A 16,732-nucleotide genomic window follows, 5' to 3' on the forward strand; every position below is an offset into this window, starting at 1 on the left:
TTTACATTCCCACCCACAGTGTAGGAGGGTTCCCCTTCCTATATACTCTTTCCAGCATTTATTATTTGTAGACTTTTTGATGATGGCCATTCTGCCTGGTGTGAGATGATACCTCATTGTAGTTTTGATTTGCCTTTCTTTGATAATTCTGATAAGTCTGAGTAAACTCCGGGAGTTGGTGATGGACAGCGAGTCCTGGCGTGCTGCGATTCATGGGGTTGCAAAGATTTGGACACGACTGAGTGACTGAACTGAACTGAACGGATAATTAGCCATGTTGAACATCTTCTCATATACTTATTGGCTCCTATTCTTTAATTGTCAAAATACCTTTTCTTTCAACAGCTATGTGTGAACCTGGATGCAAGTTTGGTGAGTGTGTGGGACTAAACAAATGTAGATGCTTTCCAGGATACACCGGGAAAACCTGCAGCCAAGGTCAGTACTATAGACCACGGTGGTGATACAGACCTACCCCAGGGCTTTCAGAATCAACTCAGGCAGTGCAGTCGTGTTTGGGACACAGTATAGCACTCAGGATTCTGTAGTATGTAACTCCAATCTTTAAACAAAAGTGTCTTCAGAATAAGATTTTTCAATCTCTTCTAAAAAACCTCAAAGTCATTCTGATGCTTTTGTTAGGATGCCAGATAAAAAACAGTATTTTCCCTCTGAACAAATAATGTTTATTGTTTTTTTTAAGCTAAGGAAGCAATGCATATATTTTATTTAAGAAAATCCAACAACAAAAAAGGATATAAATTAAAAAGTGAGTGTGAACATCCACAGTCCATCCTCCACCCATAGCTAAGAGTTTGACCTCCATCTCTGCAGTTTATTTTCTGTTATAGTTACAAATATGGATATTTCTCATGGGCATTTTTGCATGTCAGCACAAAGAGAGCTGTCTCATACTTTTTAAGGCTGTATCCTAGTCCCTAGGGCAAATGTTTGTGTCATTTACGTAAATATACTTTAACCACTATTATAGAAGTTGCCCCCAATATTTTGCCACTACAAATAGCACTATATCAGTCATTATCCTATGCATATCCTTGCACCTTTGAGTATTTTTATAGGGTAAATAACTAAAAATGGAATTGTTGGGTTGAATGACATGCATATTTTTATTGTAGTTGATATATTTTAAAAGGCAATTTATGACTTTTGTCATAGGCTGTTTATCTGAAGATAATAAAGCAGTTATAATATTAAGAACAGTGGTTCTTAAGGTAGCCAGTTTTGTCCCCTAGGAAGACTTGCCAGATAAAATACGTATCCCTAGTTAGATTTAAATCTTATTTTCAAATGCAATTTCACATAAACAACAAATAATTTTATAGTGTATGTAGGTTGCAAATATTGTATGGGACATTTACCCGGGCATCCTGTATTTTTATTTGATAAATCTGGAAGTCTTACCCCCGAGGTCATCTGGCGGTGCCTGGAGACATTCAGAGGGGTTTCTACTGACATCTAGTGGGTAGAGCCCAGCTGAACATCTATAGTGCACAGGGCAGCCCCCCTGCTAAGGGTGATGTGGCCCCAGATGTCCACAGTGTGGAGGAGCCTAGGCACCAAGAAACCTGTGCTAATTAAGAAAGGGTCCCCAGTTCTATAACACAGTTAAGCAAAGAGCAGAAAATCCAGTTCAGCTGCCATTAGGAAAGATCCCTTCCAGGGTTCTAGAAGGGAGAATGGAATTCCAGAGGAAGCCAGGGGTCTGTCCCACTCTGTCCCCCTGCCCCCAGCTCACTGCCAAGGCCAGATGCTCACATAGCCTTTCTCTGTGCTGGCAGACCTGCAGGCTCAGGGAGGAGCCTCTAGCTCTCCTGTCCCGACCCCAGGACGGGAGCCAGCACCGCCAAGGGGCTCCTTAGAACTGTGTCCAGAAGGCTTGAGGGAAGTGCGGCAGGAGCCATGCTCTCAGAAGTAATAATTCAATCATGTCCCTTACCAGAGCTTTTCCCACCTGAAGACCTGGTTTTCCATATGTCTTGGATTCTGTACCAAGATACCTTCTCAAGAGAGTTGGAATGGAGAAGGTGTTTTTTCATGCTGCTTTTCAAGTCCTGGCAAAGTATTCACTTTGAGGGAGTGTCCAGTGGCTCAGATGTGGGGCTGTCTGGCTTTTCCCCACAGCCTCCCTGCCCCAGGGCCACCTGATCAAAGTCCATATATATCCACTGATGGCCACAGGCCTCAACCCAACTGATGTCTTTCCCCAAAGTGCTTCTTGCAAGAGACGCCTCTGACTTAGCTCCAAGTGATGGGATATCCCTGGCTTTCGTGTTATGTCCAACCAGCATTATTTAATTCATGCATTTGAAGCAGTTAGGATCCATACAGGAGATGGTAGTGTACAGGGGACTGGCAGTGGAGAAGGGGGTTCAAGTTTCCAGCTAATGTGCTGGAAAAATCTCCATGGAAGGTTCTTCTCAGAGGTGAAAGCAGCCACTTACTTAGTTTCCAGAATGGCCTTTGCCATTACTATGTTGAATTTTGGTCTTGATTGGAATTTGGTTCTTTTCTCCTTTCTATATCTGCCTTGGGAGAGTTACGACATGTGGGACCCACATCACCATGTGCCCAAAGACGAAACCCATGATGGCTTTACAAGATTTTTCCTTATGTATCATTTTTTATTTTAATAAAAGCTACTTCATTCTTAATGTTTCATGTTTTAATCCCTGAAAAGCTCAGAGAAGAAAGCCCCTCTCAATCTTCCCAGGAGGTAACCATTATAAATGTATAGAGCCTGGTCTCCCAAGGTTTTTTTCCCCTGCCTGTGCCACATTGCTTGCAGGATCTTAGTTGTCCAACCAGGGATAGAATGCAGACCCCAGCTGTGAAAATGCTGAGTTTTAACCACTGGAATGCCAGGGAATTTCCCTAGGAAATTTTTCCTATGCCTATTTTAAAAATGTGGTATCTATATACATATTTTTGTAACCTTCTTGTGTAACAGCATCCTCTGAGCACCTTGATATGGGATTAAATATTGTCCTGTGACCTGACCACGAGTAATAGCTGCCTAGCAGGGCTCCCTCAGGAAAGGTGTGAGACAAGGCCATTTGTCCATCATGAGGCCGCTCAAAATAATAACTGAAAGGAGACTGTGCTGTTGGCATCTGTCACAGACTACCTGGAAGAGCTTTAAAGGCAGCAGTATCTAGATTATGTTTTAACTTTTTATTCAAGTAGGAAACACAAAATTGTACACCTGTCAACAATGTACAACTGCATGAATGCTAAAGAACACCCATGTAGCTGGCATTCAGATCAAGAAATGGAAACTTAGCCTCCCTGAAGACCCCTCATGCTCCCCTCCATCACTTGCCCCCAGCCCCCAACAAGGGACTGTACCTTGTCTCTCACACCAGAGTCACTGTGCCTGGATTGTTTTGTTTCTTTCACTCATGCCTGGTTTTCAGTGTGCGCATTTGTGTCCAGCTTCTCCCAGTCAGGATCATGTTTGTGAGTTTCATCCACAGTTGTTTGTACTTGTGGTTTGCTCAGCCTCACTGCTGTACAGTGTTCTATTGCATGAGTGTACAAGTCATTTATCCATCCTTTTCGGAGGAGAGATTTAGATTCTTTCTGGTTTGAGACAATTCAGAATAGTGCTACTGTGTTCATTTTAGCATGAGATTTATGGTGGTTTAGTTGCTCAGTCGTGTCCAACTCTTTGCGATAGCCTGCCAGGCTCCTCTGTCCATGGGATTCTCCAGGCAAGAATACTGGAGTGGGCTGCCATTCCTTTTCCAGGAGATCTTCCTGATCCAGGTATCGAACCCGGGTCTCCTGCATTGCAGGCGGATTCTTTACTGACTGAGCCACCAGGTAAGTCTGGTGGGCATGTACCCATGTTTCTGTTGGACATTTGCCCAGGAGTGGAATGGCTGGCTCACGAGTGTCTGTATCTAGCTGCCACACAGTTTTCCAGAGTGGTTGTGCCTATATTTGCATTCCCTTCAGCAGTGTTAGATGATTCAGTTTGGTCCACATTCTCACCAACACTTTAATGATGGTTGGAGAAGAGGCAAGTCACCACCCTTTGTACCTACCTCCATAGCTGGCGTCCAGGGAGGCCAATCCCATTCCACATCTGGGTGTTTCCTCCTTCAGTTCACCTTTCTTCATTTCCTGACTGCCCCCTGCAGATGTGAATGAGTGTGGATTCAAACCCTGGCCGTGCCAACACAAATGTGTGAATACACACGGTAGCTACAAGTGCTTTTGCGTCAGCGGCCACATGCTCCTGCCGAACGCCTCATGTTCCAGTAAGTTTCAGCAGCTGGCCTGCTGTCAGTCAATCCAGAGGCTTGACTTTTGGCATTTAATGCTTGGGACAAAGTTAAATTAAGTTATTGGAGTGGAAACACCCCCCCACCACCACAGAGACTATCACATCACCCTAGACTAAAACATCTTTGCGCACTTATTTTTTTCAATTTATTTATTTTTTAATTGAAGGATAATTGCTTTACAGAATTGTATTGATTTCTGCCAAACATCAACATATATGTGTGTGTGTGTGTGTGTGTGTGTATGTATATATATATATATATATATATATATATGTATATATATATATATATATACCCTCCCTTTGGGACTTATTTTTAATTGTAGTAAAATACGTATATTGTGCAATTCACCATTTTGACAATTTTAAGTGTACTTCAGGCATTTACACATTCACAATGTTGTGCAAACCATCACCGCTCTCCAGAATATCTCCATCACCTCAAAAGGAAACCCTGTCCCCATTAGCGGTCAGTCTCCACTCATCTTCTCCTCCACCCCAGCCCTGCATTCTGTCTCTCTGGATTTGCCTGTTCTGGCCTGGTCGTTTTTAAATAAAAAGACTAACTAAGGGGAAAGATACATTGAGTCTCTCTATATATACACAGATGAATTAGAATTCTTAATGAAAAAATAAACATACTGAAAATATAAGCATATTGTTTCAGAAAGGTGATAAATCTCAGTTCCATCTCAGGACATCAGTTCTTCCCACCAGCTATCTTTCTCACGCCCCTTGCCCCATGCTCAAAGATTAGTGACTCTTGTTGGAAGTCCATTCCAGCTCACATTCCTGGAAAGAAAAGCCCTTCTCTGATAAAGAGAACCCGTGTCCTGTGGGAGCCTAAATGTCTATATCCGTTCATTTATTGAGAAGGAAGGCTTTTCAGATTTTATGTTGCAGCTGAAAACCAAATCCATCTGCCCTGCCACCCCCAACAAGCCTGCAGCTTATGCCTTCTGCCAGCTTCCCATGGTTGCAGGGTCCTCTGACTCCCCAGCCTATCCTGGGCTCTCCCTCCATTGGTTGTAAAATCCAGGCTCCTGCATAGCTCACTTCCCCCACCCCTGCCTCACCCTTGAGCTGCTGGCTCCACTTGGCAAAATGCCCCAACACCACTAGAGTCTCCATTAGCAAGCATGTTTAAGAAATAAAGCAGGCATTCAGAGAGTTTTTTTTTTTTTTAATTTTGAGTATTTTAAAAAAATATTTATTATACATTAAACAGAAACCCCCAAGAAACAAATATGTAGCTTAATGAATTCTCATAAAGCCAGCATCCATGTAACCAGTACCAAATAGAACTTTGCCAGAACTACCCCCTTCACCCCCCAGCCCCTTGGGAACAACTGTCCAGGGTTTTCTAGTCATCACGTAACATTTTTAAAAAGATACATGCTAATGGATGTTTCTGAAACATTCCACAAAAGCCTTTTTAGTGCCAAAAAAGATATCTTTCTCCAAATGGAAGAATGAAATGAGGTAAATTTCGAAGATTAATTTTGAAAGGAGACAACTAAAGAGAAAAGGAATAAACTAGAAATATAACCATTGGTCAGTGTTTGCTACATTACCATGGCCTGTGTGTCTGTCCTGGTGCCCTCTTTGTCTATTACTATACATGTGAGGGTTGCCTCTGCCTCCCTGTTTATAGCTTCTAGTGGCCAGGTGGCCCTGAGTGTCTCTCACGGATGCTGATTTTACTTACCCAGCCCTTTGCAGTCTCCTTCGTCCAGCTGGTTGACTGGCATGTTATAGATGCGGGTGTATAAAGAGAGGATATTCACTGCGCTCCCCTGTTATAGGCACTTTTGATCCATGTGTACTGGAACCCTACTCGGGATATGTGTTTTTGTGAGATATGGTCTATTTAGCAATGAGTGACAGAAAAATCGAACTAAATTGTCTTTACTTTTAAAAGCTGGAGGTAAGCAGTTCCAGAACAGGTCAGCAAGGACTCTTCAGGGTGAGATGGCCTCTGCCATCTTCAGGGTATTGATTTCATCCTCATGCTTGTGGCCTTGTGGTCACAATATGGCTGCCCTAGCTCCAGATATCACACACACATCAAAGGTAGGCAAGACAAAGGGAAAAGGAGAGATGCCAGGAAACAAACGCCTCTTTTGTGTCCATCGTCTTGTCATGCAGCAGGATCTTTTCCAGAAACTCCAACAGACTTATCTTAATATCTCTTTGGCTATATTCGAATCATATGGCCACTCCCTTGTTGTTGCATGGGAAGCTAGGAAAGAGATGTGTAACTGGCTTTTCAGCCTCAGTAATGGGAATGGCTTTTGGGTAGCTGATCAGCCTTATCTGCTGCGTGTTTTAATACATGCACCTAAAAGACAAGGTTTAATGATTTGAGTGACTCTCACAAAGGCTAGATATGAATGGAGAGGTGAGTAGAATTGACATCTTTTTACCCTATTTATTCAAATGAATCATCTCTATCAGAGGTTGCATTTCAGCCAATAGTAGAGACCAGCCAGGTGACTTAAAGGAGCTTGTATAGGAAGAGAGAGAGAGGCCATCTTTGATGACTGAGGGGTGCATGCTCTGCCTAAAGACAGTCAGGTGCAATGCATTGGCCAACAGAATCAACCATGGGGCCAAAAAGACACCACTCCTGCACAGATTCCATTTGGATCTCGATCTGGGGCTCAGATGATGAAGCTTATCCTCTGATACCATTCCACATGTTACATTTCATATCTCAGGGGTCAGGGATTGTTCCTTAGTGAGCATTTTTTTATCATCTCCTGGGGAAAAGGCTAACCCATGCCTCTTTTCACAGACTCTAGGACGTGTGCCATGACCAATTGCCAGTACAGCTGTAAAGACACGGAAGAGGGACCACGCTGTCTGTGTCCATCTCCAGGCCTCTGCTTGGCCCCCAATGGAAGAGCTTGTCTAGGTAGAGTATCTGGAGTTACCTGCTCCCCTGACTTCTCCCTTTACTCCATTCCTCCTTTTTCATCCTTCACAACCTACTTGTTGACTAGACATCGAAAGTTCCTGAAATGACAGATTTATGTCCATTTCCATGACATTTATAGCACGAATGTTCTAGATGCACTTTGCTGTGCTAGAGGAAACACTTTTCTATAATTTGTTGGGTTGCCTCATGCCATAATGGAAAAAGATACAAGTAATTTTATTTTTGTGTATTTACCCTGCACTTTTTACTTCAACTACCAAGTTGTATATACTCTCAGTGTATTTAACTATATTGCACTAAAGATAGATAATATTATGACCAAGTTAACACATAGCATTAATATGGGATGTCAGACCAAACAGAATGTTGAAAGAGTTGTTAATCTTTTTTGATGGAAACAAGCAAATAGCACTATGATTTCATATTCTAACTTCTGGACTACAATAGAAATATTTTTCAGTTGAGGTGGTTGGTGTTTATTTACCATAAATGTATTGATACATAACTTGATAAACCATATTTAGAAATCTCACTCAAATAGATCCTAAATCAGTTAACCACTTTAATAGAAGTCTGTATAAATTAACATTTTGGTTCTGCTTTTTGAGAGCAGGCAAATATTTAATCCAATTCACAGGGTTTAATGCTCTTCAGTAAAATCAGATTTATGTCAAGGCTAATTCTTGACCAAATGAATCCAAGTGTTCACCCACCTCTTTGATTTGTCGAGTGCCATTTGCATTGCAGGAGAAACTTGATGTACATGAAAGTGATCCCTGAAAAATAATTTTGGTCAATCCAACACTTACTCGTTAATTATATCAAGAATGCAAAAAGAACAATAAGCCAGCACCAAATTTCTTGTTTAACCACTGTTTCAAAATAATGATGGTTCCAAATTTACTTGATTTGACATCTGAGAGTTAAGGCAAAGTCTGAGTCTTAATGGTTTGGTCAGCATAGCTGTCAGCCCCTCTGTGATGTGACTTTCCATGGTAGCAAAGGAAGGAAGCCTCTTGTCTCCTAAGTTGCATCATGGCTTCATTCCACTTGACCCACAATTTATGTATCACTACATTCTTTAAAAACCGTGTTTCTATGATTTGGGACAATATGACAGGATTTGGAGGTGGTTGCTAATGAAATAATTCTTTCATAAAATGCAAGCTTTGAATGTTTGTGTATTAGGTTTGCCATGCAATATCCATAGCTGGAAGAATATTAATTCCTTCAGCAAAATGGAGCATCTGTGTACCAGGTGTTGCCGTATGTTCCCTGCCCCAGAAAAGGCAGGGCCTAATGAGAGAGAAAATGTGAATAGAAGTAATGCCATTACAGCAAGATAATACCTCTAAAATAAGCTGTACAAAGTGATAGAAATCCAGTGAATGTGCCTCGGGGATCCAGAACTCTTCCCGGGGGATAGGACGTTGGTAGCAGAATAATCAGAGTTTCCAGTGAAGAAACCACACGTGTGTGTGTGTGCTGTGTGCTCTGGGTGTGGGCACAAGAGTGTGTTGGAGAGAGGGTGCTTTCTTGGTGTGTCTGACGTGTCCTGGTTCTCCATCCTAGACATCGATGAATGTGTCTCTGATAAAGCCTCTGCCCCTACAATCGAAGATGTGTGAACACATTTGGAAGCTACTACTGCAAATGTCATGTTGGATTCAAACTGAAATATATCAGTGGCCAGTACGACTGTGTAGGTAAGAAGCCTAGAGACTTTCTAACAGGTATTTATACATCAGTTCAGTCTATTAGTTGCACCATCTACTGTACTGACCAGCTTAACAACACAAAGAAAGCTATATTTTTCTAAATTTTGTCATTTGGGAACTCTGATGACATGAATTACATGAAGCCAGGTTCATCAAAATTTAAAGTAAAGGATCGCAGTCTCTGTAGCTCTATTATGGAGATAAATAGCTTGAGATGATTTTTGTGGGTTTTTTGAAAAAAATTGATTGGTATCCTTTTGTTTATATTTTTGGTTCTATCTCCAGGTATAACTAAAAGTGCTGTTACTTCAGTTGTGTCCAACTCTTTGTGACCCTATGGACCGTGGCCCTCTAGGCTCCTCTGTCCATGGGATTCTCCAGGCAAAAATACTGGCATGGGTCACCATTTCCCCCTCCAGAGGATCTCCCCAACCCAGGGATCGAACCCACATCTCTTATGTCTCCTGCATTGGCAGGTGGCTTCTTTACCACTAGCACCACCTGGAAAGCCCTGAAAATGAGGACAGTGAAGCATATTTATATTTGATAAAAGAAGGAATAACAAGTCCTGCTTAATCTTGACCTCAGTGGCCCTTGCCTAAGTCTTCCTCAGGAGTGGCTTTAGAAAAATGAATGAAGGAGGTGCAATGTTCTCTTTCCTCACTCCTCCTTTAACCCTTCCATGGTTCCAGCTCTATGTCCCCTAAGATGTTCGCTTTCTGGGGTCATCAAGATGACTCTATGATAAGACTGAGGTATTTCTCAGCTCTCGGCCCGATACGGGTGAAATCAGAAATCCTGTCCCTTAGGGAAGGAATTCCAAGTCTCAATGAGCAAGTGAAGTGGGGTGTTTGGGGAGCCCTTGCACGGCTTCCCATTGCCCTTGATAGAGCGTGGATGGGGCTGGTCCTGCAGACATCTCGGCCCCCTGGGGATTCCTGTTTACATAACGTGCCCATGACACACATGTGTGCGTAACACGGAAAGCTGACAGCAGCAGGGAAAGTAGGGTTTCTTTCCACCCTAAGCTCAGAGCTGACCAGGACATGTCCTGTGTAATTGTGTTGGGGAAATATCCATTCCTGGGTTTTGAACACATTGTATGAAGCCTCCATAGCTCTTCCCTCAAGCCTAAAGGCCATCCTAATCCTGCTTGGAACATCCCCACTTCTTGTGAGCTGGGATCCTCCAAGATGCTCCAGAACCCACCATCTCTGGTGTCCATCTCCAGGCTGTGTCACAGAGTTGGAGCCTGTTTCCTGAGACCTAGAGGGAGATGCCACAGGACAGGGTGGGAGTCCACACGGGGAGCTGTCAAAGGAAGCAAATCTTTGTGATTTAACAAGTGATTAAGATCAGCATCTGAGCCCCCTTGTGGCTGAGGTAAAAACAATAGCCTAGGGGACCTCCCGGTGGTCCTGTGGTTAAGACTCTGCACTTCACGTGCAGGGTGGCACAGATTCAATCCCTGGTCAGCTAGCTAGGATCCCACATACCACATGGCATGGCCATAAAGAAATTAATTAATTAAACAAGCAAACAATAGCCTGTTTTGTGTGCATATTCCCCAGGCAAGAATACTGGAGTGGGTTGCCATTTCCTTCTCCAGGGATCTTCCCAACCCAAAAATCCAACCCATGTCTCCTGCATTGGCAGGTGGGTTGTTCACCATAAGTGCCCATGGGAAGCCCTGGAGAAGTATAGCAAAAAAGCAGGAGGGAAAAGAAGGCCAAGGAAGTTGTCACATGGGTGGAATTCAGTAAACTTTCTGAGTCTAAACCCAACAGACGAGCTCAGACCGGCCTAACCCCTGCTCCTGGCAGCCTGTGAACAAAAGGTTCACATTTTTCAGATGATGTCAGTGCTTCCTAGCCCGTCTTGTTCTTTGTGGGCAAGGAGTCCCAAGCCCTTCCATGTATAGAATTTACTTTCTGATATTGTTATTTAGTGGTAAGTTTGGCTGATGACAATGTTATGCAATCAAGCCTGAACAACTTAGAGATGTCAGGAGCCTTGATAAGCAGGAGAGGAGGTTTCTGTGGGGGAGGTGAGCTGCAGACACCCTCCCTCCATACCGGGCAGCAAGCAAAGCCAGGGCTTTGGGCCAAGGTGCCAGGCATCCTCGGCTCTTCTCAGCTCCCTGGCCACACAGGGTTCACTGGCTGAGTGGAGTGGTTGGCCCTGGAGTTACTCAAGTTCAGGGAATAGTCTTTCAGCAAGTGCTGTTACCACAAGATGATTCATGCGACTGTTCACATTTTCAGATATAAATGAATGTGCTGCGAATACCCACACGTGCAGCCTCCATGCCAATTGCCTCAATACCCAAGGATCCTTCAAGTACAAGTGCAAGCGGGGGTATAAAGGCAGCGGACTGCAGTGCGCCCGTAAGTACACTTGGTCACCACATCTTCGCTCTTCTCTATAAAGCATTTGCTCCTTGTCTCCTTCCTCCCTTCCTTCTCTCTGCTCCTTCCCCTCTGGTGTGTTGGGAGCAGAAGGGGAGCAGGATGCCTGCATATAGTGTTTGGAAACTTAACTCTGCCTCCGACTGGTCTTCTCAGCTAATCAGACCACACCTCCTGTTCTCACAGAAGTTGTAGGCGCTGCAATTAAAGCACCACAAGGATTCTGAAGGTTCTTCTGCTCACGACATGTTTTCAAATACTGAAAATAAAATTTGAGGACGATGACACTGAGCAAATGTATCAGTCAGGACAGGCTCGGTTATGGGGCAATACCAAACATTCCTGAAGAGTCAGTGGCTTAGAACCGGAGAAGGTTTTTAACCATGTGAGTCAGGACTTTTTTCAGAACGTATAACTGAAAAAAAAGTACAATGAAGTGAACCTCCCTTTGTCATCCTCCTCAAGCCTCTATTCACTTTTTTTTTTTTTTTAAAGTAGAGTCAAGTCTCATGGTTTTGGCTGATGAATTCTTTAATGCTCAGCTGGTAAACTCTGAAACAGTCAATGAAAACATCACTGCTGTCAGAAGCTGCACCAATAATCACAGTTTCTTTTGCCACTTGTGCTATACCCAGAGAGAGTTGTCAGGGAGTTTCTTGTCCACATTGTCACTTAGGAATGCAGGCTGACAGAGGTCCCACTGTCTTATGGTACCATGGTGTCAATCCGAGGCTGAGGGTTCAACACAGCAGTTAAAGAAGTGTGGACAATCATGATTAAGCTTGGAAGCAGGGGAAGAAATATATCTAATTCTGTCACGCTTCCTGAAAGAGAAGAAAACTAGAAATCATGGTGAGCACCCGGAATATCTTCCAAGACCAGCCAGCAAAGATTACAGGTTGGTCACGTGCATGACCAACCGTGTCCCACTCTGTTTAGTCACCTGGGCTTATCCTTTGATCATGTCCCTTTTAGCATTGGCTCATTGTGTGCCAAGACTTATTGGCCACCCTGACTCTACTCTCTCATAGATGCCTTAGGAGCATAGCCACATATTCCAATAAATATGGCTGTAAGTCGTCCCTTGACCTGTATCCCATCCTCTACCCTCATCTGGCTGTTACTCCTGATGACGACAGAGCTGAACTCAGTGATGGCAAAAATAAACAGCCCACACACCATGATGGACTCTGAGCACCACACTCATAAAAGATTCATCATACCCCAGCAGCACTGGATGAAATGATGTACACAAGAGTATAAGCAATGAAGATGAAGTATAAGCAATGAAGAAATCACATTCTGTGAAGAACTGCCAAAAGAACTGGGCAGCATTTAACCTGGAAGAAAAAAAAAAAAAAAAAGGTGTGGAAAAGCAGACACAGTGCCTGTCAATATTTTGAGGAATGTAAAGTAAAAAAGCCAACTCACTGGAAAAGACCCTGATTCTGGGAAAGATTAGAGGCAGGAGGAGAAGGGGACGACAGAGAATGCGGTGGATAGATGGCATCCCCGACTCAATGGACATGAGTTTGAGCAAACTCCAGGAGTTGGTGATGGAAGCGAGGCCTGGTGTGCTGCAGTCCATGGGGTCACAAGGAGTCGGACATGACTGAGCGACTGAACAACAACAAAAGTAAAAGTGCTTTCCCATAGCCGAAGTAGGCCAAGGGCGGGACTGCATTCTCTCTGACAAATTTCCCCATCAGGGATCTCAGAGTGAAGAGAACCTGTGGAGTGGGGACCATGGCCTCCAGGAGGGCCCCCGCTTTGGTTAGAGATGGGATTCAGCAACTCCTCGGTCTCCAGTAGCTTGTTGCTGTGGTTTCCATCCCTCTGTGTAGACGTGCCCATGGTGTCCTTCTGGAACTTTATTCAAAGAAAGGCTGAGAGACTGGCTTCCTGTGCAGGGATGTGCATGGGTAGGTGGGATGGCGGGAAAGATGCCATAATTTTGAAAGACCTGCAGAGAAGGGATGGAATCAGTAAACCTTCCACACAGTATCAGTGGTCAAGGGCTCCCTCACGCCACCAACTTTGCACATGTCCATTCTGGCCTCGCTGGTCTCAGGTCGTCTGGTCGACAGCCCAGCTTAGGGCTAGGAAGGCCTGAATTTGAATCTGAGCTGTACCCCGTGCTGCCTGTGGTCTTTGGCCAGGTGCTTCACCTCTCTAAACTCAGTGTCTTTCTATCTGAAATGGGCCCCGTGGTGGCCCTTTAGCGAGTCCTCAGAAGGGGCCAGGCCACCATCCCTTGGAGACCCCTGACTCCAGTGAGGTGGGGGACAGTTCTGTGCATGTCCCAAGCCCCAGTGCAGTGGACTCTGCCTGCATTTTGGCCTTGCGCCTTCCTCCCAGAGCTAAAGCCCCAAATTCTCACCCCCAAGGATAGTCAGTCCTCAAGCCGTGGGGGCCGAGGATCTACACCTCAATCCCCTAGCCTCCCCCGTGCAGCGGGACAGCTCTGAGGTGGGTTCTGTGCTGGTTCCCAGATGTCCCTCGACACCCACAGTGATTACCTGTCCATCGAGGCACCATTTTCAACTCTCCTCCCTTCCTGTCTCGCTGTCCCTCTTACCCCTCTTCTACCTTCTGGAATCACCTGTTAAGTAAACCACCTGCATCCAAATCCTTATCTTGGGTTATGTTTGGGGGCCCCCACATTCCTCCCAATACTTCTCTCATAGGTTCATTGAGACTTTAATGAGGTTGTATAGACAGAGAGCTTAGTTCAGCTGGACACATAGTAGATGCTCAATAAAATTAGCTCTGGCTCAGACTGTTATTAGCACAGTTTCAATCATATTCATTAAGGTCTAGCTCCTCCTGACTCTGAAATCCTGTAAAAGTAAATGAAGAAAAATGCTGTGCATAGAGAAAAAAGAAGCACTGGAAAAACACTTGTGTCAGTAAGGGAGCAACTCAACTCACCTCCACGTACTCATCCCTGTCCCCAGACCAAAGAATCACAGAGATTAGGAAGAACTGGCCAAAACAGACCTGGAGTGCTCTTCCTTCTTAATCACTGGCTCCCTCTTGAAACCACAGTGTGTCACCAACGTCCAAATGAAGGCACTGTTTGTAAGCGAGCAAGTGGGTAGCTGTTTGCAACCCGTGTTTTGTTATTGTAGCCCAGTGTTTAGAGATTTTAAATCCCCCATCAACCCAAACAGTTTTTTAATTTTAGTTTGTGTACAGTGTTGTATTAGTTGCAGGTGTACAGCAAAGTGACTCAGATATATATGTGTCTATATATATATATATATATATATATATATATATATAGTAGTGAGTGTATGTTAATCCCAGCCTCCTAATTTATCCACCCCTCCACCTTTCCCCTTTGATAACCATAGATTTGTTTTTGAAATATGTGAGTCTGTTTCTATTTTGTAAATAAGGTCATTTGTATCACTTTTTAAAATTAGATTCCATGTATAAGTACTATCATATGAAATTTGTCTTCCCCTACCTGACTGACTTCACTTAGTATGATCATCTCTTGGTCCATCCATGTTGCTGCCAATGGCATTGCTGTGTTCTTTTTTGTGGCTGAGTAGTTTTCCATTGTATATATGTGCCACCTCTTCTTTATGCATCCCTCTGTTGATGGGCATTAAGTTGTTTTCAGGTTTTGGCTGTTGTAAATAGTGCAATGAGCTTAGCACTGCATGTATATTTTTGAATTACAGTTTTCTCTGGATATATGCCCAGGAGTGGGATTGTTGGATCATATGGTAGTTCTGTTTTAAGTTCTTAAAGTACTCTCCATACTGTTCTCCACAGTGGCTATATCAATTTACATTGCCACCAAAGTAAAGTATAAAGTATACTCCAAAAATATAGGAGGCTTCCCTTTCCTCCATACCCTCTCCAGCATTTACTGTTTGTGGACTTTTTGATGATGGCCATTCTGACTGGTATGAGGTGATACCTCGTTGTAGTTTTCATTGCATTTCTGTGATAATTAGTGATGCTGAGCATCTTCTCATGTGGTTTTTGGCCATCTGTATGTCTTCGTTGAAGAAATGTCCATTTTTCTGGTTGGCTTGTTTTTTTTTTGACATAGAGTTGCATCAGCGGTTTGTTAATGAGCTGTTTGTTATTTTGGTCAACTTAACATTTCTTATACTAAGAAAACTTTTTTTTCTTTGGTCACCCAACTCTAAGCTTATTTAGGGGAACAGTTTAAAATAAATTTTTCTTGATTCTTCAAAACCTCAAACTTATCACAATGTTCTGTTTGATATCTGAAAACTCATTAATTTTGTTGCTATCCATTCTGCAGCAGAATCATTTCTCTAGTCTTTTGCCAAAATGTTTATTTACAGAAGAAAACTATCTTCAGGTCACTCACTATGTTATTTTCTCAGTCATTTCCATTCTGCTTTGATTGATTCTCTGTAAAATAAACAGCCATGTCTCTTTTCAAAATTGATCTTAACATCTTAACACACATTGCTTAAAGCATGGCCAAAATCCATCCTTACATGCAAAGAAAAGTTATAGAAAATTGAGAGAATCACATCTAATTAGTGTTCAGCATTATAAAATGCTGTGTTGTAAAATACATTTGTATCTGTGTGAACTGCTTGTATATAATAATAAAGTAGCTTTTATTATGAGTGTATTGTTTTTGAAAAAGTCCAGACCCTAGATGGCAGTACAGAAGAGGAGTTAGTCAATTATCCTTATGCCCCATCTGTATCCAAAGAACAATGTGACCTAAATGTGGATGTGTGTATTCTTTTACTGCTCTTATACGTATGTGTATGTATTAGTCTCTCAGTCATATCTAACTCTTTGCAACCCCATGGACGGTAGCCCACCAGGCTCCTCTGTCCATGGAATTCTCCAGACAAGAATACTGGAGTGGGTAGCCATTCTCTTCTCTAGGGGATCTTCCCAACCCAGGGATCAAACCTGGGTCTGCTACATTGTAGGCAGATTCATCTGAGCCACCAGGGAATATGTGGGTATTAATAATGCACCATTAGATAATGTGGTCTTAGTTTGACAGCAGCTAATACATCATTCTAAGGAAATCAAAACTCTAGTACTACCCAGCTTGGTTAGTAACAGTCAATTTAAGAAAGGACACTGTGTCATTTAGTTACCAAGAGCATGGCTTCTGGAATCAAATTGCCTTGGCTTGATTGCTGGCTCCCTAGCCTACTGCCTATGGTCTGAGAGCAAACTAGCCTTTCAGGATCTCAGTTTCTCTCTTCAAAATAGTGTGTGCATGCATGCTAAATCGCTTCAGTCATATCAGACTCTTTGCGACACTATGGACTATAGCCTGCCAGGCTCTTCCGTCCATGGGATTCTCCAGGCAACTGGAGTGGGTTGTCATGCT

General features: G+C 43.2%; 1 protein-coding gene across 1 annotated transcript in view; it reads left to right on the top strand.

The window, feature by feature from the left end:
* Positions 1 to 347: 347 nt before the first annotated feature.
* LOC109555200 (epidermal growth factor-like protein 6) overlaps positions 348 to 16,732 on the top strand; it is a 29,361-nt gene continuing 12,976 nt past the window's right edge. The window contains 6 exon segments of the mRNA XM_019955848.2: positions 348 to 438; positions 4,164 to 4,283; positions 7,107 to 7,226; positions 8,823 to 8,849; positions 8,852 to 8,956; positions 11,233 to 11,355. Of these exon segments, the coding sequence (XP_019811407.2) occupies positions 348 to 438; positions 4,164 to 4,283; positions 7,107 to 7,226; positions 8,823 to 8,849; positions 8,852 to 8,956; positions 11,233 to 11,355 (586 nt within the window).

The sequence above is a fragment of the Bos indicus genome, chromosome X (assembly GCF_029378745.1).
Source record: "Bos indicus isolate NIAB-ARS_2022 breed Sahiwal x Tharparkar chromosome X, NIAB-ARS_B.indTharparkar_mat_pri_1.0, whole genome shotgun sequence".
Classification (NCBI taxonomy): Eukaryota; Metazoa; Chordata; class Mammalia; order Artiodactyla; family Bovidae; genus Bos; species Bos indicus.